Raw genomic sequence first — 25,086 nt, forward strand, 5'->3', positions numbered from 1 at the left:
AAGAAATAGTCTTTATCCTCAAGAACTTCAGAGTCTTAAAATCAAGTCATAAATATTAAAGGGAAGAAGAAGAAAGAAGAAGAAATAAGGAAGAAGAAGGAAGAAGGAAGAAGAAGAAGAAGGAGGAGGAGGAGGAGGAGGAGGAGGAAGAAAGAAGAAGAACAAGAAGAAGAAGAAGAAGGAAGAGGAGGAAGAGGAGGAGGAGGAGGAGAAGGAAGGAAGGAAGGGAGAGAGGGAGGGAGGGAGGGAGGGAGGGAGGGAGGGAGGGAGGAGGAGGAGGAGGAGGAGGAGGAGGAGGAGGAGGAGGAGAAAGGAGGAGGAGGAGGAGGAAGGAGGAGGAGACGACTAACACACTGATCTGTGAGGGAACAGACCAAAAGGGAAAGAGGAGTGCAGAGGACTCTCTCTACAGTGTTATCACTCTGAAAGCTTTATAGATATCAGTTAGCCAGAGAAATTGGTCTGGGCCAAATCATTTCACAAAATATGCTAAAAAGTATTGAGCCAGCAAGTAGTGCAAGACTTTTCTGAATTTCAAGGGGGGAAAAAAAAGACTCATAAGAGTAACTAAACATTGCTGTGATTATTTTTCATTATTCGTACCCACTACATTACCTTTTGTTTATGTATTATGCCATAATAAATCTTTACATTGAAATATCATGTAATTTACTGGATGGTAATGTATTGATTTTGGATTGAAGAATTCAGACAAGAATAAAACACTATGATTGACATTATCACACTCCATCTAAATTTCTCATTGTCTTTCCTGGGACTATGGAGCTCTGTGAAAAGTAGCCAATTAATTTTGAATTCAAAATCTTTAGCATGTTTATGAAAATCATCTTGTACATTTTTGCTTTTTAGAAGTATAGTATCTATTTGTAAGCAACTTTTCACATATGTACTAAGTGTGCTCCAGAATTTTCCTTTTGTTCATGGCCTGAGAAGTATCTGGGATTTAATCTAAACATACAGAGAGAAATTTACCTACCAACACATTTTCTGTTGATGTTAAATGAATCAAGAGGCTATAAGCCTCTTGAGCTATGCTTAATGTTTCCTGAAGTGTGCAGAGAGGAACCACTAACGCTGGAGGAAGGGGGAGGAGGGAAGTAGGAGATCTCCGTTGTAGTATGGTTGGCCTGCAAGGGAGGCACAGAGAGGTTCCTTCTCAAATGTCCCTTCCTCATTTCCCCAGGCAGGTCCCCTGCTCCACTCCTGTGGTTTTTGTTTTTAATTTTTTTTTATTTATTCATTTTTAGAGAGGAGAGAGAGACAGAGAGGGAGAGAGAGGAGAGAGAGACAGAAAGAGAGAAGGGAGAGGAGCTGGAAGCATCATCTCTCATGTGTGCCTTGACCAGGCAAGCCCAGGGTTTCGAACCAGCGACCTCAGCATTTCCAGGTCGACACTTTATCCACTGTGCCACCACAGGTCAGGCAACTCCTGTGGTTTTTCAAGCTGTGACTTTGCCCAACATATCTGCTTACACCCTCGACGCCAATGCGTCCCTTCCACTCCCCATCTCCGTTTGAGATTTATCTCCTGAAACAAGCATTTTCTTCGCTCTCTGCAATCCACACTGCCCGTTTGTTTACATCTTTATATCTCGTCTAAACTTGTTTATATCCATTTTTCTTCATTGGATAGACTCTTCTGAACTGATCTTAGTTTCAGCTCACTTGCAGACTTGATGAAAGTGACATCTACTATAGCTTGAGACACTCACAATGATGAATGTGACTGATTCACTGAACAATGTTCATCACAGCCTATTCTGTGCCAGGCAAGGTGACCAGGTCCGGGAAGGAACAAGACAGATGTGGTCCCTGCTTGCTGGAGGGTCGAGTCTGTAGACCCTCGGTCACGGTCTCTTCTTCACTTGTCCTCATTCAGTGCTATTCCTTTTCCTTGTATGTCTTCCCATTACTTTTCAACAGTATTCTCCTTTCATTGCCAAATCCAAACCCAATCTAGGATCCCTTTCGAGGTATTGCACAAATAAAAGTTACTTAAAAATAAAGGAAGTGTGACTAAAAATGCCAGAAACCATGAATTATTAAAGACCACCATGATAAATCAATAGTAACAATAAGTGTGCCATGTACGGAACCAGCAACACAATATTATCTAACATTGCACATAAAACAATGGTCTTCACATGTTTAAAGTAAGACATAGACCACCAATATCTACCTAGAAAAACCGCATCCATGAACTGCAAAACTGTGTTTCCTCTTTAAAATATTATGCCAGCCAGTGAAAGAGAGAAATCCAGTTTGAATGCATCTCACGTACAACACTAGTAAGATATGATTGTCTTAATCTTAAATATTTGGTTTTCTTACATTGAATTTATTGGGGTGGCACTGGTTCACAAAGCCACCCAGGTTTCAGGTGTACAACTCAACAAAACATCACCTGCCCCCTGCGTCGTGGATCCATCGCCCAAAGTTCTCCGGAAATACTTTCGTAATAACCAGTTTCCCTCCGTGCATACTGTAAGCTATGAGATGGGTCCCGCTGTGGGCCACGCCATCCGACACTCCAGACCACTTCGCCGTGTTCCGCCTCCCTGAGCGGAAGCCCCGTGTTCCGCCTCCCTGAGCGGACGGATGCGGGTCTCGGAGCCGCCTCACCTGGTGGCAGAGCTCCTCCCACTGCCGCTGCAGGAGCTCCAGACGTTCGCTCAGGATGCAGATGTCATCGGCACTGATATAGGCGCACAGGGTGTCCTTCAGTAATGTCAGCTGGGCCACGTCATCTTTCCAGCTCCCCGCTGCACTTTCCAATTCCTAAATTAAAAAACAAACAAATAAAAACAAGCAAACTTGAATACCCACATGCATCCATCCTCAACAATTTCTGAAGTGTATTCAGACTCCCTTCTTGATACAATTACCTCTCCCTCCCACTGTGTTTGAACATCTAATTTGGTATCTAGTGATTTGCTTCCTACACAACTTGATAATTTGCCAAGTTCTGATAAAATATCTGGTTGCTTATAGGAACTTCCTACCATCTACTTACCATTTTATTGATTAGCTTTGACTGTCTTTTCTAAGTTGAAGTTGTATCACTTCATTGATCTTTTTTTACCTTTAAACTGACTTTATCAATTCCTAGCCCATTCCTTTTATTTTCTGTTATGAGTTACTGAGACGGTTAATAAAAATTTTTTTTTTAAAAAAACCCTCAAAACTCCTATATTGAACTTTCATTTTCAAACTCTTTGAATTACTACATTCCCTGCTACAGACTTACAATATCATAGCTGGGAAGACCTCTTGCTGTTTTTACTCAATTTAAAATAATGGACTGAATGCATTTTCTACAAGATTAGAGATTTCTTTAAGTAACTTGTCTAAAAATATGTCTCCTGATTTTGAGGGGAATGAGTTAAGAAAAAAAATCCATAAAACAGTATTTGAATAAGTTGACATCAGTTTTTGCACTGTTTGAAGAGATGCTGCAATTTGTATAACTCATGCTTTTTGCCAGCTCTTGATGATTTTAGGTTCCAGCTAATTTTGTACATAATCAGAATATTTCACATGGCTTTTCCATGATATCTTTTTGTCTCTTCACACAGGAGACAAGTTTCCAAAGGCAATTAACGGCACCGTCAGAGGCTTGCTTCCTAGGCAATTTGGGCAAACGAGGTTTCAGCCTGAATTTTCCAGGTAATGGCTTTGTTTTGCTGCTAAGGGTGGTTTAGGGGAAGAGTAGCAGAGAGCTGAACCAAAATGCCTCCTTTTAATCTCCAGACTTAACAGCAGGGCATGTTGGGGCGTGGTGCTGTGTATTTTGGGAGGTGAGGTCCCATGGTAACAGTACTTGGCTGAGAGACCACACCATCCAGGTATATTAAATACGTAGCAGTTCTCTTTATATCCACAAACTGTATATCAATGTACAGGTGCTCTTCTTTTTATTACAGTTCCTAACCCCCAACTCGAACATCAGATTTGGTGTGTGAATTAAAAAGTAACAACAACACCACCAGAAACCAGCTCTTTCAGCCTCACAGACTCCCTTAGATGAATCCATGTGGAAAAATAAAATAAAATAAAATAAAGCCTTTGGATCCAGGCAACCTTGATATCTATTAACTCTGAAAAGTTATTAGACTTCTAGAAGTTTCAGTTGTCTCATCTGTAAATGGGGAAGGAAACACTGTTGCCATGAGCTCTCGTGCACAGGCCACCCGAGGTAACCCTGGGACAGCCACCGGCACAATGGAGGAGCAGAAGGAACACCCCTTCCTGCTCACTGGAAGTTTTCTTTAATTGCTTGTCCTGAATTTACAATCACAGGTTTAAGACAAATTCTTCTTCTTAATCTTTGCATACTCCTGAATTTACACCTCAGGATAACAGTTCACGCATCATCCACGAAATAAAGCATAGTGTCTTTCATTTTTCCTAAATCCGGACTCTTTCACATTTCAAAAAATAACCGTAAATATTAATAGCCAAGAAAAATTCTTATCTGCACATTCTTTTGATATCTAGACTTCTTTTAAAATTCTTCTTTCTTAAATGCTTACCTTCTGAGTGGAAGCAGAGAACTGATTAAAATGTACATCGTTTAAGTATGTGTGGGGTTATAAACAGAATGAACTCTCGTGCAGTAATTTGCAAATGTCAGGGAACACAAGGACATACATAATTTAGGGAACACATCATTGCAAAGATAGTTTTGACGTGACCTGCACATTGCTCAGTAGAGAACGGCTGTTTGGGCACCGCCCTTGGCAATACAGGCGTGAATACTCAAACCCTGCCGCCACTAAATCACAGTGGTCTCAGTGAGCTAAGGGTGTGGGACGTGGTCTGCATCAGCCACTTGATTTGCTTCCAAGTGCGACTTGAGGTGTTAATCACAACCTTTAAGTAGTTAGGGCCCTGAGTGACTAAAGGACTGTGTCTCCATGCAGTAACTGATATCATCTATTTACAGTTCCTGTTTCCTAACAGTAGGGTCTGGAGGGCAGGGCGTGACCCCCAGGGCCACTGTCTGCAGAATTTCCTAACTGCCCAAACTCATTTTTCTTTCTGTAAACTAGACTCTTCTGCTAGAATGACTCTCCAGTGTGGGTGCTTTAAAAAGAGCTTTTTTTTTTTACAATATACCAGGAAGTTGTATCTACAAGTATATGGCAATAGGAGTTAGACACGATTATGCTTTCAAAGGCGTATGGCAGTGGAAACACACAAATAGGTGACAGTTACAGGCTCAACCCAAACATCTACCTTGCAACGCATCTGCTCGGCGTGGAGCTCATCGTGGTGATCCGGCAGAGGTTGCAAAAGCTTCTTTTTGAAAGTGCGCAGTTTCTCCAGAGAGTCAGCTATTCCATGCTCACACTTTTCCCAGTCCTAAAATGGGAGGAGGAAGAAATTCCATGTAACCTTTTTTTTTTTTTTTTGGTAGGAAATTGGAAAATAAAATACTCTTCTTAATTCCTATAATTCAATTATCACTTGATATATTTTTTTCAACACACACATGTATTTCTTTTGTGATAATACAAAAGAGAAGTAAAAGGAAAAACATAAAGGAACCATAGTGGATGCTTGATTCTTTATAGCATCTTATCTACAAATTAACTCTTGTCTGGTGTCTCAGTGCAAATTCAATTCAACTAAACAAATCTCCTTAATTTTGTCTAATATCCCCAATTCCTGGCCTCCCCCTCCAAATAAACCCTCCCCAGTGACCACTGCTCATTACTTAAATTACTGAGCTCCAAAGAAAGACAACTAGAATTGCTTTTAGTAATCAGTGTGCTGCCAAATACTGTTGCCTTTTTTTTTCACACTATTCTCCATCATTACTAGATTTTCTTCATCAGAGTTCTTTCGATCTTTTCTTCTGTGCCTTATTTTTTAAATTTTTTTGTATTTTTCTGAAGTGAGAAGCAGGAAGGCAGAGACAGACTCTCACATGCTTCCGACCAGGATCAACCTGGCATGTCCACCAGGGGGCGATGCTCTGCCCATCTGGGGCATTGCTCCTTTGCAACCGGAGTCATTCTAGTGCCTGAGGCAGAGGCCATGGAGCCATCCTCCTCGCCTGGGACAACTTTGCTCCAATGGAGCCTTGGCTGTGGCAGGGGAAGAGAAAGAGAGGAAGGAGAAGGCGAAGGGTGGAGAAACAGATGAGTGCCTCTTCTATGTTCCCTGGCTGGGAATTGAACCCGGGACTTCCACACACCGGGCTGATGCTCTACCGCTGAGCCAACCGGCCAGGCCCCCTGGTGCCTTATTTTTAACACAGCATCCTATAGGGGCCATTTACTAAATATCTCCTTTATGAAATGTTGACTAAAGTTCCTCCATACTCAAAGCGTTGTTTGGTTTCTAATTAAACTGAGAATTTGGCTAAAGATTCTCATTTCTCTTTCAAATTCCCTTAGGGAATTTCCTAGAGTATATAACCACATTCCCTCTTTCCATTCATCAAAAACAAACAAAAAACAAATACTTTATCTTGGACAGATTTATTCTAGTTCTCTTTATTAAAATACCTCTGTGTTTCCAGGCTGTACTTAGTCCATCGACGCTAAGCAAAGTGGAAGCAGACAGAAAAATCTTCTTACTTAAATTGAATAGCATTCTGTCCGCCTTTTTTTAAATTTTAAAGTCTTATTTATTTTACCTGACACTAACAACAAAACCAAATTAACAAAAAGCAGAAACATCCCTTGAATACCTTATTACATATAGATCAAATTCTATATTAATTATATAAATTTGCATTTATGAGCATTCTCAATGAAATCATCACACACCCTGAAATCGATCAACCTACAGTCAGCAAAAGTTTATTGACCTAAAAAAGGTCAACTCTTAATTTTTGGTAACAAAATGAAGAAGTGATGTAAAGCGAGTGATCATGTAAGACAGAATTATAATAATTATATTTCTTCATATTTATTCAGAGTATTAAATTAAAAGAGAAAAACAGATAAACATTATGTCACAGCTATGGGGGAAAGATATAGCAAAAGGCTGTCTAAACATCTTTCATAAACTCCTTAGACTAATAAGACCTAGTGTACGATTCAAAATAAAATAAACTTTAACGAAAGAGCAGGGATTTCCCTTTCCAAGGATGGCTTAGATTCTGAAGCTATAACCAAGTCTCTTTTCTACATGAATTATAAGGAAATAATGAAATGTCATGGTCTGCAAGCATCAATCAACGTGGGTGTTTTACACGCCAACAACAGACTGTCAAGAAAAGCAAACGCGGTGACTCAACCATCTCGCTTTATTGGTTCTCAGGACTGTGTCCAATAATCACATCACAAATAAAGAAAAACATATGATTAACATATTCTCTACAGAATGAGTTACAATGTTTGTAATCCTTCCTGAAAGCAAAAAGGAAGAAAAAAGAATCAAGCATATTGTGTTACTGATGAATCGTCTGTGTGCAAATAATAGTTCTTTAACAGATATTCAGTGGCTTTTTTGATTGTTTCCTGCACACAAGGTAATATATTATTAAATAAAATTTAATAAAATAAGCCCAAAGGGTGTGCATGTTAAGCATTTAAAAAAAAAAGTATTCCATTTACTTTAGTTATTCACTTGCATTCATAAAAGTGAGAGGCCAAATTTAATAGACAATTGTATTAAAGTGTTGGTGAGTATCACCATATGTAAAACTTTAGTATTTAGCCATGTTCATGTTTTAAAATTGATAGTATTAATGGTGTTAATTACCATCATTTATTGAGGGTTCCATATGTACCACATGATTTACCTTTGATATTTCATTAAATCCTTACAAAGCTATAAGAAGAAGGTGTAATCATACCCACTCCACAGATGAAACACATGAGGTTTAGGTAGGTTGAGTCAACCAGGTTACTTGGTTTAGTATGGTTTTAACTTGGATTTATCTAATTGTAGAGACCATGTTCTTTTCCAACTGCTAATTTAATTATGTTTTATATATGGATTTGGAAACTGAGGGAGAAAAGCAAATTGTGGGAAGTCTGGATAAATTTACTTTCCCCTACATTTGCTGCATGACCAGTATGTAACCTGTGTCTGCCCCTATGGCTTAATATACCACCTGGAGATTTTATCTCATAGTAACATTGTTAGATCAGCTCAGATCAAATCAGGAGTATCTCCTTGGACAGGTTTTTCCCTGCTGTAAAAGAAGAGATACCAATCTTGAAAACCACTTTAGAGTCTTAGATCAGGGGGAGTGGAATTTACTCTTGGCATTCCTGGTCTGGATGTATACAATCATCACATGGCTCCTGGCTTAGCCCTGGCCATTAATCAGAATTCATCGCTTGGACGGTCTTGCTAGACTTAAAACTACTTTGTTGGGGGGATTTTCCTGAAAGACAAACTGCTGAAAATTGGGGGATTTTTTCCAGTTTATGCAAGACAGGACAAAGTCTTAAGTAAGGCCCAGGGGATCAAAATACAGCAGGGTATGACAATGACCTTTGCATTATTTGATTTGCAGGATACCAATAGGAGGAAACAGCACAACTCTTTGAAGTTCTTCAGCTAGGTTACATCTATAGGAGGAAGTGAACATACCTTTAACAAGAAGGCCAGTTTTTTCTTCTGCTCGTCCAGACGCAGGCTGGCGGATTTCCACTTCTCTTGGACTTCCGCGAGCTCAGCCTGCAAGGCGGCCTCCGCCCCGCTGTCGGCAGAGAGCAGCAGCTGCTTGCCGGCCTCCACGGTCAGGATGTAGCTGCCTTGCTGTCGCAGGAACACTTTTTCTTTGAACTGAAAGGAACCCCGTAGCTTTTTACTTTCTCAGTCTTTTCTTCACCATTTCCCTATTGTAAGTATATATTTTTAAGTGACCCTGAATTTTTGCATATACAGCACGCCCTCTTTTATCCTACAAGCATTTACTGAGCTAGTACTTTGTGCATGAGTGAAACAATGTGTAAAGACGTGAGGATTCAACAGGGAGAGGCTCAGACTCTGTCCCCAGGTTAAATACAATCACAGCGCAATATGAACACTGCTCTATGAGACTGATGCACAGGGAACACACACTGTTACATAATTATTTTGTGTGTATATATGGTTTTTAAATTATTTTTGTGTGTGTGACAGAGACAGAAAAAGAGACAGAGAGAGGGACAGATAGGGACAGACAGACAGGAAGGGAGATGAGAGGCATCAATTCTTCATTGCAGCACCTTAGTTGTTCATTGATTGCTTTCTCATATGTGCCTTGACCAGGGGGCTACAACAGAGCAGTGACCCCTTACTCAAGCCAGTGACCTTGGGCTCAAGTCAGCGACATTGGGCTTCAAGCCAGCGACCTTCGGACTCAAACCAGAGACTATAGGGTCACATGTATGATCCCATGCTCAAGCTAGTGAGCTCGTGCTCAAGCCAGCAATCTTGGAGTTTTGAACCTGGGTCCTCTGTGTCCCAGTCCAACGCTCTATCCACTGCACCACTGCCTGGTCAGGCTAAAAATTTTTATTAGGATCATATTTCTTCTGCAGAATATATTTGTGATTCATATTTTTACAAATTAATTCAAACAAAGACCAGTGTTTGTATATCTAATACACTTGGGGGACATAAGGAGGCTCACTGAAAGTGGCAAAGCCTTCATGTGTCTTGAAAGACACGTAACCACACCAGGTTAAGGACCCAGCATCCGGTGCGGGCCAGGAGTCAGGGCGAGAACACCTTCTATGCAGAGACGTGGAGATGGGCTGGTTCACTGTATAAGGTCAACATATAAGAGTCCAGGATACTAGAGGAACATAGTCTCCAGCAGCCGGAACAGAGGGTGCGTGGAAGAAAGCGTTAGAAGATGAGGGAAGACCACACCTTGCATAGGAATTTGGTTTTTTAAATAAAACTGAGATTCACAGCAAAGTATTAAACAGGAGTGATGTGTTTGCTGAGAGCACTCAGCAGTGGGGCAGAACATGCGATTGGAGAGGAGCGTAGACAGGGTCCCCTAAGATAGGCTAGACAGCTGTTGTCTATTGAGACAGAAATCGTGGCAGTGGCAGTAGGGATGAAAACTTGAGGAATATCAGACATGGGGAGGGAGAGAAAGAAGGGTGTAGCTATAGAACGACTCCAGGGTTCCAGACAGACAGACCAGATAGCTGGTGACGACATTTCCTCGGATTGGGAACACAGAAAATGGACTGATGGAAAATGCTCGGTCCAGAGAAGCCAGGCTTTCCTGGAACCCAGAGAGTATATCATGCCTGTGATGTACACAGACGTAAATCTATTATAAAAGGCAGGAAGAGAGAAGCTGGGAGCTCAGGAGGTGAATGTGACCAGAAGATACCAATCTGGCCATTCTCTGCTGGTTGGGTGTCGTTGAAACCACATGTGTATGTGAGGTCTTCCAGAGAACGGAGGAAGAAGGAGAAAGGAAGCAGAGAACAGTGGCCTTCAAAGGAAAAGAAACCCATGGCATATACTGGGATGAACTGGCAAGCATTCAAGAGGCTGGAATCCTAAATTCCCAGACTGGTGAACGTAAGGGGCTAGACCAGGAATGGGCAAACAGGGCTGAGCCTTTGTCTTCTGTGATACGTCGGCGACAGGTTTAAATGGCTCATGAGTGAAATATGTTTAATCAATGCGAGGTTTTCCTTCCCTTTCCTGTCCAAACCTGCTGGGATTCAACAAGGTGCTGGGTGAAGTGGAGGGAGTGTTTGTAAGAGGCTGAAACCCACCCTAATCTCATCATTAACTACGGGCTTGGAGATGCAGTCATTCTCTGTGTGTCTGTTGACACTTGAGAACGACGTTTGTCCTCATTCCAAATGTCACTCCAGAATCCTTTTGAGTCACCACAGCTGAAGGTCAAGTGTGCACCAGAAATGCAGAAGAGGTTCAAGAACCGCGTGCCCTGCACCCTACCTTCACTTCGTCGAAGAGGTTCCTCGCTTGTTGCAGCGGGATTGGCACACTGCCGAGACCGCTCACGGGGAGGTAGGACACTTCCACCAGCCACTTCCGAAGCTTCTCGGCCATCTCCCGGTAGCGCTGCCACTGGCGGATCTGGCTGTCGATGATGCCTCTCCGCTGCTGGGCCCTGCGGATCACCCCCTGCCACTGGTTGCTCAGCAGCGTCAACTTCATGTTGAATTCATCCCTGGAGAACAGACAGTCACATAGCGGAGAACACCGTTACCCTGGATGCAGTGGTATCGTCAACCCGTGTACACATACATGCTCGAGGGCTGTCAGCCCCGAGAAGTGACCTAGGGGCAGAGGTGTTTAAACATTAGGCCATGGTCTCTTATCAGGTCTATGGCGAGGACATTTAAAAATAAAGAACGATTCAAGTATCGCTGTTTGAAAGTGGTGTGTGTGCTCGTGTTTTGGCACGGGTTCAAGTCATATCTATAAGGTCAGGGTCTCTCCCTGAGTGCACGAAGGGGGGTGGGGAGCACAGAGCAGCAGCAGTCGCAATGGGAATGGCCCCCCACTCCGAGCATAACAACAGCAATGTATGCAGCAGGTGACAGTATCTTATGTGTGCTCCAGAAGGAGAAAATGGGGACAACACAAAGCTTATTTAGAATCTCTGTTCTCAGCTAGAATTACAAGCCACCTTGAATGAACAAAACTAGCTTACTTTAGTTTTTTAAATAAAACTAAGTCATTTAAATAAAACTGTTATTAGATTTTTTTTAAAAGACTGTACTCCATAAACTCTCAGTATTCTCTCACAAGAAATAGCCCTAATCTTTAGCAAATTATTCCAAATATTAATCTGAATTGTCCCTTTGACATTTTTAATCCACTTCGCTTTGTTCTTGGAAAAACAAAACTAGCCATCACTGTCTGTATGCAGGCTGTCCATACGCCTGGAGGTACTAAGTTTACTTAAGTTTTTTTCAATTTCCAGGTAAATAATATCAGATGTTTTAGTTTGTTTTTCTTACTTCTGTATTTTCTACCTTTAAAAAATATTGGTAGTTACTTATTAAGTTTATCATTCAACTTGTAGCTCTAGAACTGGTTTGTCTGGTATTAAATACTACAGAACATGGTTCTTAATGGATTATAGTATTACTCACAAATTTTGGTACTAATGTATACTTTACTCATTCTTTCTGTATTCCCAGAAATGCTATTTCTCCTCTTGAGGGTGGCTCTGAATTGGACTTACTCCTCTAGACTCATATTCTTGATACCTCCAATGATTTAGGGCCACTGTAAACTTTTGATTTTGTAACCCAAAGTGTTATCCGTGCTTCTGTTTTTGAAAGGAAAATTCTGATATTTATAATCTAATTGCAGTAGAACTAAATGTGATGACTTAGGTTTGTGAGACTTCCCTAACAGTTACAAGCATCTCTCATCTCTGAAAACGAGTGACTCTAGGACTTGAGAATATTCTGCCACATGAACAGTAAGTACCCTGGTCTATTGCTCTCCCTACCAGGTAACCATCCATGGTCTTTTTGGAGCTCATCCTCGCTTTGGAAAGCAGAGCTGTCCGGGGCTACCTGTGAGCATGGGGAACTACGTAACACATGAAGCTGTCCCCACTGCTGAACCTGAACTCTAAAATATAAAAGTTATAAACGAGTTTTTATAACACGACCCATTTGTAATCTGACGTCTTCCTACTTTCAACACACTGTAATCTGGTTTTATTTTTCACTTGCAACTTTGAAAATTATTCTCAAGTCCAACCTTCATGTTTTCATCCCTTGGTGTTTTTCCCTAACAGTTAACATTTAAAGTTTTATAGATGTTGGCTTGTGCCTGAATTTTCAATTTTATTTTATTTCATTACTCAAACTTTTGTAATATTGTTAGAGAGTTGGCTAGGAGAGAATAAAGCAAAAGATAAGTTAATTGCATTTAAATCTGTCTTACTTTGGAGGACTTAAATTCTCTGTAAAGTTCAAATTTGGCTTACTTAGACTAGAATATAGTAGCACATTTTGTTGTTCCAAGCTTAACCATAAAACCTTTTGATGTTCTTCCAAAGAAATATCCACGTAAAACTAAAATTGCTCCCAAAACATTTTAAAAACCCTTCTTAATAAAAATAATGACTTATTTTTTAATAGACTGTTTATATAATCGCAATCACTGGTTGTAAATATGGGAAAGATACACATTGATAATAAAATAAATGAGGTTCACACTGCAAGTACCACCACGGAATAGACATATGTAGATGGGATAGCATAAATATTGCTCCCAGGAAATGTAAGTGTAGTACGAAACCATCAATTCATATACCATCAGTCTAAAGAGGAACTAGACAGTGCTTGTAGATATTTCTAATAAGGAGAGAATCTGCTGAGTAAATGAAGAGGAGGCAGGATTTCAGGCTGAATGTAAGCTGACTTAAGGTAGCACAGCATTTTCAAACAAGGTGGAGTTATCAAGGTACGAGAGAGCTGGCTGGTGCTGACTGGAAACCAGGTGCACGAGTTCTAGGATTGATTCTGTGCTACATAGTTCCGTGACCTTGGCCAAATCATTTCACATTTCTGGACCTCCAGTTCTCATCTATGAGTAAGAGGGAGAGTCTAGTGATCTCTATGCTCCTTTTAGGGATAAAATTTCTGTAACCATATGAGAATATTAGAAGCGTCTGTTAACAAAACCATTGATGCATCATTGATACAATTCATTCTGATCTTTTTATTAATCCCAGTCTCCTACAGAAGACGAGCAAAGGTTGGCTAGGTGATTTCCAATTACTCCATGTCCTTCATATAATATAACAGCAGTTCTTTAAAAAGATTCAATACTCAGTCGTTTCAAAGATTCAGAGAAGCCTTCCCACCAATTACCGAGGCTCCGTGGCAGCACAATTGCCTTAGGAAGATTGGATATATGCCTTCTAATCTGCTCATTAAAAAGAAAATGACTAATTTACTGGACCCTTTCTTCATAATAATATATCAAAGATCCTACCTGTCATCTACTTGACCTTGTTCCAGCAGACGCTGCCCATCGGTAATGATCGAATGCAAAATCTGTTGACGACTGAACATCTCTGCCTGAAACAACTTTCATATATAAAAAGAGAGATACTTTAGAGTTCCTCATTTTAATGACCAGTTCTCTAATACCTTTCCAAAAGTTACGGTTTAAGCAAGGCTATGAAAAACAACTCTAGCTGAATCAGGATACGTGCGCTATCCTGCAGCATAAAAATAATGTATCTTTTTTAACCATCAATTACGATGCACCTAAAGTTTAATTTCTGTTTGCTAAGACTGAATCATGTTCCTCTCCTTTCTTTTGAAATCACCTATAAAGTTAGTTAAAACATAAATTGTCAGAGACTAGCTTAAGACCTTATAAATGGTTGAAGAGCGGGGGGAAAAAAAGAACCCACAAACTTATTGTTGAGCTTGCCATTTTTCAATTTAATTTGGTTAATAAAATTATTTCATCACTGAAAGATTCAACAGAAAGTATTTCAAACTTTTTCCATTGTTGTTTTTTACAGCTTTATTGAGATGTAATTCACATACCCTACAATTCACCTAAAGTGCACAATGTAATGAATTTTATTATATTTGCAGAGTTGGGCAAATAATACCACAATAAATCTTAGACCACTTTCATTACCCACACTCAATAACAATCACTCCCCATAGCCTCTCAATCCCAAGTAACCACTGATCTATCTTCTGTCTCTATGGATTTGCTTACTCTGGGTATTTCATATAAGTGGAATTATGCCATGTACTACTTTTGTGACTGGCTTCTCTTCACTTAGCATGTTTTCAGGGCTGATTCATGTTGCATATACATCAGTATTGCATTTCTTTTTTATTGCTGAATAGTATTGCATTGTATGAATATATCATATTTTATTTATTCTTCAGTTGGTGAATATTTATGTTGCTTCCACTTTTTGGCTATTATGATTAATACCGCTATAAACAATATTCTTGTACAAGATTTAGTCCACACAGGTATATGTGTGCACATATATTTTCATTTATTTTGGGTGAATTCCTCCTAGGAGTGGAAATACTGGGTCAAATGGTGACTCTACGCTTACTATTTCGAGAAACTGCCAAACTGTTTTCCAAGGAAGTTTCACTGTTTTCCATTCTGATTAGCAATGTATGAGGATTCCAATGTCTCTATTCCCTCACCTACACTGATCTTTTTCATTGTAATGATCCTAGTTGGTATCAAATGGAATCTCAGTCTACATTTCATTCATTGACTTTTATTTTCTCATCAGTCAACTCAGTAAAAGTGAACTTAAAACACCTCACACGTGTTTAACTTCTATTATTTGGGGGGGGCAGAGACAGAAAGAGACAGAAAGAGGGACAGATAGGGACAGACAGACAGGAAGCAGGAAGGGAGAGAAAGGAGAAGCATTAATTCTTCGTTGTGGCACCTTAGTTATTCACTGATTGCTTTCTCATATGTGCCTTGACGGGGGGGGGGGGGGGCTACAGCAGACCGAGCGACCCCTTGCTCATGCTAGCGACCTTGGGCTCAAACTGGTGAGCCTTGCTCAAACTAGATGAGCCTGTGCTCAAGCTGATGACCTCAGGGTTTTGAACCTGGGTCCTCCGTATCCCAGTCTGATGCTCTATCCACTGCGCCACCACCTGGTCAGGATCTATTTCTTAAATGTAAACAAAATGCTTTAAAATTAGTTTTATTCTTAGTTCTAAGTTCTGCAATAAGCCTTTTCTCTGATTCTAGGTAAGCTCTCTCTCTCCATCTGCATGTATTTTATAAACATGTGAAGCAACTTAGTCACATCAATAAATAGTGAAATAGAGACTAACAGCAGATTAATTTGTTTTGTATCTAGTTCTGTGTTCCTCTCAATTTTGATCAAAGCATAATCTCTTTAGCAATCAGACTTGGCAATATTAATGTTGTCTGTAACTCAATTTGAAAATTGAGTCCAATGTTTTGAACGTTTTCTACACATCCTCTCTGCTTCTCCCCCCACCCCTATCCTGTGAGTAGACTTTGACCAGAACTGTGGCTCTATCCACGGCAAGGTATTGAAGCCTGCCACATGCTTATAATCAACTATGGGGCAAAGAACTGGACTACGTTTTTATCATTAAGCTATCAAAACCCCAGCCTTAAGAAAGAAGGCAAAAACAAAGCGTGTATCTGAGCAGACTCAGCACACGGTACAGAACCTGGGTTCCTCCACATGGCATGTTGCAGTGTCTTCCAAAGGCCCATTTCATTACCCCCAAATCTACGAGCTTAACTTACCTCATGCGCTCTCTGCTGCTCCAAAAGGTGCTGATAATTCCCTGAAATCTCCACGGCTAACTTTTGCTCCGTTTGAACAAGAAATTCCATCCATGTTTCACATTTTTCCAAGAAAGTCTGATGTTGTAGCAAAAATGACTGCAACTTACTGACCAAATTAACAAAAAAAAATGAATTGTGGTTATGCAGATGTTTATTTTTACATCTTTGGCATATAAAACAAGATTAACTATTTTCTGCCTCTATTTCTAATTTGACCATCACAAGACTTTCATGTAGGGTAGTAATATTTAGAAAAAAAAAATTTTGAAAAAAAAATTTTAAATGTTAAGTCTTAAAAATGATGTGTCTTTAATCTATTGTTATGTTAAAGAGTTTCTTCTTTTTGATTAAAAGAATATTTAGTACCTTAAACATGGGAAAGGGCAATTTGAGTTTCTTACAGTTAGTTAAAATTTTGTATCATTGGAAAGATCTCCCATGCATTAATGATCCACCAATCACGAACTTACTTCTACTGATACATCACAACGGTCAAAACATCCCTCGGGGACTCTACCTGAACCTCTCAGTCGTCTGAGAGGAGATCAGCGACCAGTGCCGGTTCAGGCTCTGCATCCTTTTGATTTCTTTATCATTCAGGGGGAGCCGGTAGCCAAGCTCATTCAGACGGTCTAAATCAGGGGCCATGCTGCTGAATTTTAGCATCTGTCCCTAAGAACAAGAGTTAAGAGCAGGTTTAGCATTGCGCTCAGAAAAGGCAGAGCGCTTTCAACGTGCACAGTGAACTGCGGATTTCCGGAAGAGGCTGGTCTTTGGTCTCCTGTGCGTGGCTAGGACATTCGCTTACAACCGTCAGAGCTGAAATAAAGAACAGGCGTATCTCCCACTCAGCATTCGGGCCTAATGCTGTTCCCGTGGCTACAGCTGGCCACTCACTTTCCCTTAGGAAACAGTGGGCAGTTCATGTGTTTTATGCACTAATAAGTGATTTTTGATAAAACTAACAAAGGACGAAAATCACACTGATGGCTAAAAAGGCTTACTTCTTACCCTTTATACTTCATTTATCCATGCTAAAAGGCTCTTTTGTTATTTAATAATAATAATAGTTATAATAATAAATTAACATTTATTGAACACTTGTTTGAATAAGCACTGTGATAAGAACTTTACAGGTAATACAATTTAATTCATTTTATCTTCAAGACAATCCCATAAGGGACTACACTACTATTCCCACTTTACAATGAGGAGAAAAAAGGCCCAGAAGCTTTAAGTAAAACACTCAAGGACACCTGCAAGTGAGTGAGGGGTAGAGCTAGGTCAACAAGCGTTGCTGGGTACTTGCTAGATGAAACATAATCCCACTCCATACATTATCTGAAGAACTTCAGTTTTAGGTCAATGATGCCAGCCCCAAAGTTGGTGAAACTCAATTGAGAAAACTGTGTATGATTTCAGACCTCTTCCCTCCCTTCAAACCCAGGACCAAGCTGCCTCTTCTGGCTTTGCTGTGGGCATTCTCACACACCCTCCCAGGACACCAGCTGCGGGAGGGACAAAATGCCAGGACACCTTTGGCTGTGTGTGTTTTCCCTTTGTGTGTTCTGCAAAAAGCTCATTACCCTGAAGAAAGAATAGGCCTTTCCAATGGTTGAAGCCAAGAGCGTAGCTCTTAGATGGCAGAATTTACATGTGTAGACATTAGCAACAAACAAAACCAACATGACATGGTCCTCCTTATGGGACTCTTTCAGTAGCAGAGGCAACAGTAGCAGTCTCCTAGCACATGAACATAATTAAATGGCATGATAAACACTGCAGGAAAAGGATGCTGTAATATGAAAGCCTATCACTGGGGAGTCGGACCATGGACAGAAGTAGAGGTTTTCCTAAGAGAAGGACGTTGAACAAAATTACCAGAAGATTATTCCTTTTAGACAGGAGGGAGTTGGTGGGGACAAGAAAAGAATTCTAGAATGGGGCAACATCATACCCAGAGACACAGAAACGATGTGGCTCCAAGTGCAGGATGAGAGGGACAGTGGAGAAGGTTAGACCCTTAGGAAAGTGACAGCCAGCTTATGCGGGGCCTGATCATCCACACTGATCTTTATCCTGACAGCAATGAAACTCACAGAGGCTTTTAAGCAGAAGGATAATATAAAATTTGCATATCTATTGCAATGTTTTATTTACATTACTGACTACTTCAACTATTTCCCAATTAAGTAAAAGCATTTAAAAGACAAAAGACCATTCTGGTATGGTGTGTATTAGACTTACAGGGTTGATCACTGAGCATTTCATATAAATGTCTAATCACTATGTTGTATACCTGTATACATAGTATATGTCGACTGTGATTAAAAAATAATATGAAAAATCACTCTGACAACTTGGGGTCCGAGGGAAAGGGGTGGATGCAGGAAGATCCATGAAGTCTGTTACCATGGTCTGAGAGAGAGCGCGGGTGGCTTGAAGGAGGAGTGGGTGATGACGCAGATGGAGGTGGGAGGTCCCTGGAAGCAGGTGACCCGCTGAGCATGAATCAGGGGAGAGGTAGGAAGAGGAAGAGTGAGGCAGTGTCCGAGGTCTGCTCCTGGCCACGCTCCCACTCCGGGCTCTGAAATCACTGTGTGCTCACTGATAGTGCATTCCTCTTATGAGGGCAGGGAAAGAGAGTTGGGAAGCATTTCCTTGGAAGCGCAAAGTAAAGGGGGCCTATGTCAGAAGTCTTGATTTTTCCATAAGATTTTGAGGACAGAAAATAGAAGATCTGGGACTAGAATTGCAACAGACTTACCTTAAGTTCTTCCATCCTCTCCTGGATGGTCGAGAGGTCGGACGAATGGCTAGGGTCCTGCCCTTGGAGTATCTCCTCAGCTTCTACTATCCAGGCCTCCAAAGCGTCTAAACTCTTGGTAAAGGTTTCATAGTCAAGAACTCCAGCCTTTTTTATTACAAAAGAAAACTGGTATTTAGAAATCTAGTGAAAAGACAAGTGGACATTCAAATTATTCCTCATACTCTACTGTCAAATTGCAATACAATGATTTAAATATTTTTTCTGTCTATTAATATAATTTTTTAAAAATTTAAAATGGATTATTTCTATGTAGGATTAATAATTAATTAACCATTTAAAGTCACTTTAAAATTTTATTACTGGACAGAAATATATTCTGATTCTTGCAAAAACTTTTTATGAATTTTAATATTAAAGCCACATACTGTTTATTAATTCAACATATTTTACTCTGTCCCATGGAAGACTGCCATCTTCCCTTGTCCCCAGTGACACTTCCAAGTTTCCAAAGAGTAGTTTAATTCTTTGGTCTTGAAAAAGGCACTAACCCGATGATGAGAATTCTTCTTGTGCTGTCTTTATTCTCAGACGTTAGAGAACATCCAGCTTTACAACGCATACTGAATACAAGGTCCGTACCTGTAACATAGTCTGCTGTTTGCAAAGAGCCTGTTCTAGGGCGCTTAAGTGTTGGCTCAGAGAGAGTTGGTCTGACTGAAGGGTGGACGCTGCTGACGCATCCACCTGCTGCTTGAGCTGCTCTCCCAGCTCATGGAGAACAAACAGGGAATCCTTCACTGTCCCCAGTCCTTTGAGGAGGTCCTATAGAAGATAAGAATATGCTCGTCGTGAAACAACACGTGAAGTTCACCCCTTATTACCAACAATCAGCAAAGGGCCACACATCTAGAAACATTCAATTCTTATTCATCCAATCATTATACTAAATAATCTTTACCTGCAGAAAAAATAATCAAGATTGAATCCAATTTTTAAAAACACATGTGTATTAACATTTTAAAGACTATATTTACTATTCTGATAATAAAAGCCACATGGGTTTACTGTGGGATATCAGGGAATGCTGAAAAGCATCTATAAACAAGAAAAAAATTGGTTGGGGGAATGGCTGAAAAGGTTAAGAAATACAAATTGGTTGTTACAGAATAGTCACGGGGATGGTAAGTACAGCATCGAGAATACAATCAATAATGTGTGAATAACTATGTATGGGGTCAGGTGGGTATGAGTCTTATCAGGATAAACACTAAATAAGTTATACAATGTCTAACCACTGGGATGCGCACCTGAAACTAATATAGTATTGTATGTCAACTGTAATTGAAAAATATAAAAAATGATTAAAAAATTTATAAAATTACATGAATATAAATATACTGCAAATGAAATTATAAATAAAAATATAACAAAAAAGAAAAACACAGCACTACATTTTACCTCTTCCTACTTAATATTACAGGGATGAGTCTGTCAGCAGTATCTTCTATATGCTGAGTGTTCGCATTACAGTGATCGTACTTCAGCCTCCCATCTCGGTAGGGTGTAGAACCCTAGATAGTTCTGGTGGACAGGGCTAAGGGTAAACTATATCTCCATTATTTTCCATAGTATCTCTTTTCTCCACCTTTTCTGAGACCCTCTTGTATGCTCAAAAGAATAAGCCAATGGAAATCCTCGGTATCTGGCTTTCAGCTTCCACTAAGATTTGATAAATGACTGACCCTTCTATCTGTCGCTGTGCCTCAGCAGACGTGGCTGAGAGAACAGACCCGGCTCTATCTACCCCAGGGCAACCGTGAGAGGAAGAAAAGCAAAGGGCAACTTCAACCTTGACGGAGATATCAGACAAACACACAGAAATAACTCAGGAGGACTGAAGATTGAAAATGAAAAATCTTCTTTTATCACTAAGGTAAACGTATTAGAATAGGTCAGTGGTCGGCAAACTCATCAGTCAACAGAGCCAAATATCAACAGTACAACGACTGAAATTTCTTTTGAGAGCCAAATTTTTTAAACTTAAACTAGATAGCTAGGTACATTCCTTATCAGGGTAGCGCCCGCACGTGGTATTTTGTGGAAGAGCCACACTCAAGGGGCCAAAGAGCCGCATGTGGCTCGCGAGCCGTGGTTTGCCAACCACTGGAATAGGTTAAACTTTTATTTAGATGCTTTTTATAACCTTCCTAAGTTATAAAAAACTGATAAACTGAACGGGAAAGTTTATAAGAAGATATTTGAAACAAATTCATTAAAATAAAGACAAATAAGGACAAATAATTAGAGCCACGCAATGGCTGAAACAAGAGAACTGTTCCCGAAAACCCTAAGTAGGTTATTGGCAGATACAGTGAAAAGGAGAAATACTAAAAAGCTATTAAAAAGAAATGTACCCATAAATCAGGGGAGAAAGACTTATTTCTACCATTAAATTCTTAGAAGAAATTATGCTGATGCTTCTATAAAATGTAATGAACCAAGTAGATAACAACTTTTATAATACATTGTTAGAAGGTATAATATTATTCTATGGTCATTCTTTATATTGACCATTTCTGTAAAAATAGATAGCCTTAATCATTCACATAGGTTTTCTTCCATTAGAAAGAAATGGGAAAATAACTCATCTTTAAAAATAAAACAGTGAGAGGGGACTTTTAAATCTGATACATGTGTTCTGCACACCTACCAGGTTCTTTGATGCTTAAAACAATGATTTTTGGGCAATCGTCTCACATGTTGGGTCATAGCAAAAGCTTACACACATCAGCACTAGCCCTGCTCAACTTGAGAAGTCTAAGAAAGGTATGTTGGGACAAACACGACAGTTCCTGGACGTACGTTGCTGTCCTGAATCCATGTAGCGACCTCGTCATCAGCGATGTCCTTGTTCGCGGCCGCCTTGAGGAGCTCGTTGGCCCGGTCCTCCTGCTGCTGCACTGTGGAGGCACACTGTCTGGAGTAGTCCTTGTATCTCTGCCAGAGCTGCAGGAGGGCCTTGCTGGACTGCAGCTGCTCCGCGATCTCTTCCAGCAAGTAATTCCATCTGGAAACCACAGCCGACACTCATGGGCAGATGACCACCTCTCACCAAACGCCATTACTTACTATTGCATTTTTCACGATTCTGGTTTATGTGAATTTGGAAATCATGCAAGGGTGTCTCCATTTCTCTTTAATATTACAAAAAGTCACATTTCACCCTCATTTCAGGGAGAGATCCTAGCAATGAGGTCAATCTTTGAGTATATGGCAGTTCGGATTTCTTTCTAAATGGCCTCACTGCATTCAGTTATCATTGGGATAGACTCTATAAAGCTCAAATTCAAAGTGCCAGCAAGTTTCAACTGTGTCATTACTTATAATGCGGTTGGGATATAAGAAATGCATAACAGTGTAAAATTAGCATGCTCCATACCTCATAGTGACTTCCTTTAAGGTATTGATAAGAGTTTCTGTCACAGGTGGGTGACACTCTTTTAATAGTTGGTTAGTGACAGAGCCAAATTTCTGTAAGCTCTTTTCCTGTTTCTCTAGATCATCTTGAAGTTTCTGCCCAAAGGGGAAAAAAAATAACACAAATAAAAAAAAAACAAGATCTAAATTCTAATAACCAAGTCTAAAAGTAATTTATGTCTAATTTCATGAAATGCATATATAAATTGATAAACCATGACTTTGCTTCAAAGCTTTATAAGCTTTCTTGAGATATTCATTTCGTACTATGAATGGTTTTGTTCTTATGAGTGTGAGAAGTGATTTTCAACCATGACGCCTTCTGACGGTGGCACCTGGAATTCTCCTGGGAAAGCTCATTTAGGGTGTCCCTGTCCATTACCTAGCAGGAGGCTATGGTGGTGGGGTGCATGTCATCTCTACCCTGTGGTTCTCTCAAAGTTAAAAGCCGTGACTCTGTTTTATTATGAACCAATAGTTTTCCTAGCAGAAATCCTCGATAATTAGACTTTAAGAGGCCATAGCTTTTCTGAGTACCATCTCTAAATTACATACTGGGTGTTTTTCCTTGCAAAGAATATTTATTAGATGGGTTATAATCCTGGCAGGGTCTTCTACCAGTGAAAAATTTGAAGATGGAGATTTCTTAGTAAAACTAAGCAGCAGTCTCAGTTCTTCATACAACTCCTTAGGTCAAGAAGGCTACAGAAGCCTAGGCCTATTTAACACCGATATCTGACTGCCCTCTAATCAAAACATGCAAAGCGAAAACCCTGAATTCTTTCATACCTTATGACAGCATCTGCAGGTGTTAAACATAGGCTAAGTTAAAAAGTGCTTTTAACCTCTTCAAAGTTATAAAATGTGTTTTTAAGCTTATTATTCTCAAAATAAATTCAAATAATTCTTTGTCTCTACAACAACTATTTAAGGTTCAAATAAATTAGAGATACACATTTTTATCCTTCCTCTCTCCTGGCTAACCCTCCAAAAGTATTCCCTTCAGAAAGTCTGCCTATGAGGTCAGCAACATATAACACTTTGATCGCCACGCCAAGGAGACACATGCTGGGCTCTTGCTGGCCTCCCGCCCCTCGAGGGCCTGCCCTCCCCACCCTGTCGTCTGCATTATTTAGCCAGGGAGAGAGAGCAGCAGCAGGTGAGTGCTCGGTGCCCAGGTGTGCAGGGAAGTGAGGGCAGCAGCTAATATAAGGGCAGTGACCGGAGGTAGGGAGCGTGCTGTGTTCAAGTCCAACAGCCGCGAGGTCAGACCAGACGACGAAGCAGTTAGTGCTAGAAGAGAAGGACTGCGTACACATCGGATATAGACCACTGATGCTATGCTCAATGGAAAGAAAACAATGGTTTAAAAATTTACCACTCTTGCTATTTTTCTCTTTGTTTCCTTTTTAATCCCTTAGACTATGTTTGGAGAAGCAGGAGAAAAAGAGAAAAGGGAAGACACAAAAGGCAGGAACAAGGGATCAAGGAGGTGGATTGGGGTATAAAATCATTTTATAAAAATACATTCATCTGGATAAACTCATTTGTTAGAATTTTAAAAATCATTTAATTATATATACCATTAATCCAGAATTCGGTACCCGCAGGCAAGTTTGAATGAGTAACAAATATAGCAGGTAAACTTAAAGGGTTTTTAAAATAATTAAATATAAGCCAATATACAGCAATATTCCAGGAAGATGTCCACATTTGCTATTTTTATTTTTATTTTCTAAAATCAAAATGCATGTCACGGGCAGAGTCAGCCATCCCTTACCTGAAGATTGTCTACCTGAACTTGGACTGCTTCTGAAGAGCCGATCAGCAGGCGGAACCGGGAGAGGGAGTACCTGGCCTCCATGAGGCGGCTGTTGATCTCATCGTAGGCCTCTTTGTGACGGCCCCACTGGTCCTGCACGGACCTCAGCAGCGTCTTCAGCTGCGCCACCTTGGACAGACACAGACACGTCTTAGAACCGCCTACCGCTGAAAACCATGGAACGGATGTTCCATTGACAGAAAACACATTAACATTCAAGAACTTCATCAGGGTTTCGGGCATTATAGATGCACTCACACAACCAAACATGTTTGCAAAGTAAGGTGGAGCAATGCTGAAATTGATGCCTCTCCTACTTTTGAACATGCAGTCTAGATTCAAATTCTTGAAAAGATTATATATATATATATATATATATATATATATATATATATATATGCTGTACATCCATCTAATACAAAAGGATAAAAGGTCAATATATTTATATTACGGGGTAGAAAATAAATGAGTGTTTTAACTAATGTATTAACTCATTTAATCTTCATAACAGCCTTATGAGGTAGGTATCATCACCCCATCTTACAGATGAGGAAACTGAGGCACAGAGAGGCTATGACAATCACCTGGAATCACACTATTAGCACGTGAGAAATCTAGATTTGTATCTAGCAAATCTGGTTCCAGGAATTGGAACCTATCGGCCTGTATGTCTGTTTGTCTGTCTATCTCACATATGTGCATATCATGAGACAAAACATCTAAGAACATTTTTCCC

General features: G+C 40.1%; 1 protein-coding gene across 2 annotated transcripts in view; it reads right to left on the bottom strand.

The window, feature by feature from the left end:
- The window catches only part of SYNE1 (spectrin repeat containing nuclear envelope protein 1), a 445,623-nt gene that overhangs the window by 62,385 nt on the left and 358,152 nt on the right, over positions 1-25,086 (bottom strand). For both annotated transcript variants that reach the window (XM_066248218.1, XM_066248216.1), the window contains 12 exons: positions 24,309-24,479; positions 22,491-22,624; positions 21,914-22,118; positions 19,691-19,873; positions 19,049-19,195; positions 16,799-16,953; positions 16,240-16,387; positions 13,939-14,033; positions 10,909-11,143; positions 8,581-8,775; positions 5,260-5,385; positions 2,644-2,799 (listed from right to left, as the gene is read on the bottom strand). In XM_066248218.1, the coding sequence (XP_066104315.1) occupies positions 2,644-2,799; positions 5,260-5,385; positions 8,581-8,775; positions 10,909-11,143; positions 13,939-14,033; positions 16,240-16,387; positions 16,799-16,953; positions 19,049-19,195; positions 19,691-19,873; positions 21,914-22,118; positions 22,491-22,624; positions 24,309-24,479 (1,950 nt within the window). The remainder of the gene's footprint in view (positions 1-2,643; positions 2,800-5,259; positions 5,386-8,580; positions 8,776-10,908; positions 11,144-13,938; positions 14,034-16,239; positions 16,388-16,798; positions 16,954-19,048; positions 19,196-19,690; positions 19,874-21,913; positions 22,119-22,490; positions 22,625-24,308; positions 24,480-25,086) is intronic.

This window comes from Saccopteryx bilineata, chromosome 12, assembly GCF_036850765.1.
Source record: "Saccopteryx bilineata isolate mSacBil1 chromosome 12, mSacBil1_pri_phased_curated, whole genome shotgun sequence".
In the NCBI taxonomy this organism is placed as follows: domain Eukaryota; kingdom Metazoa; phylum Chordata; class Mammalia; order Chiroptera; family Emballonuridae; genus Saccopteryx; species Saccopteryx bilineata.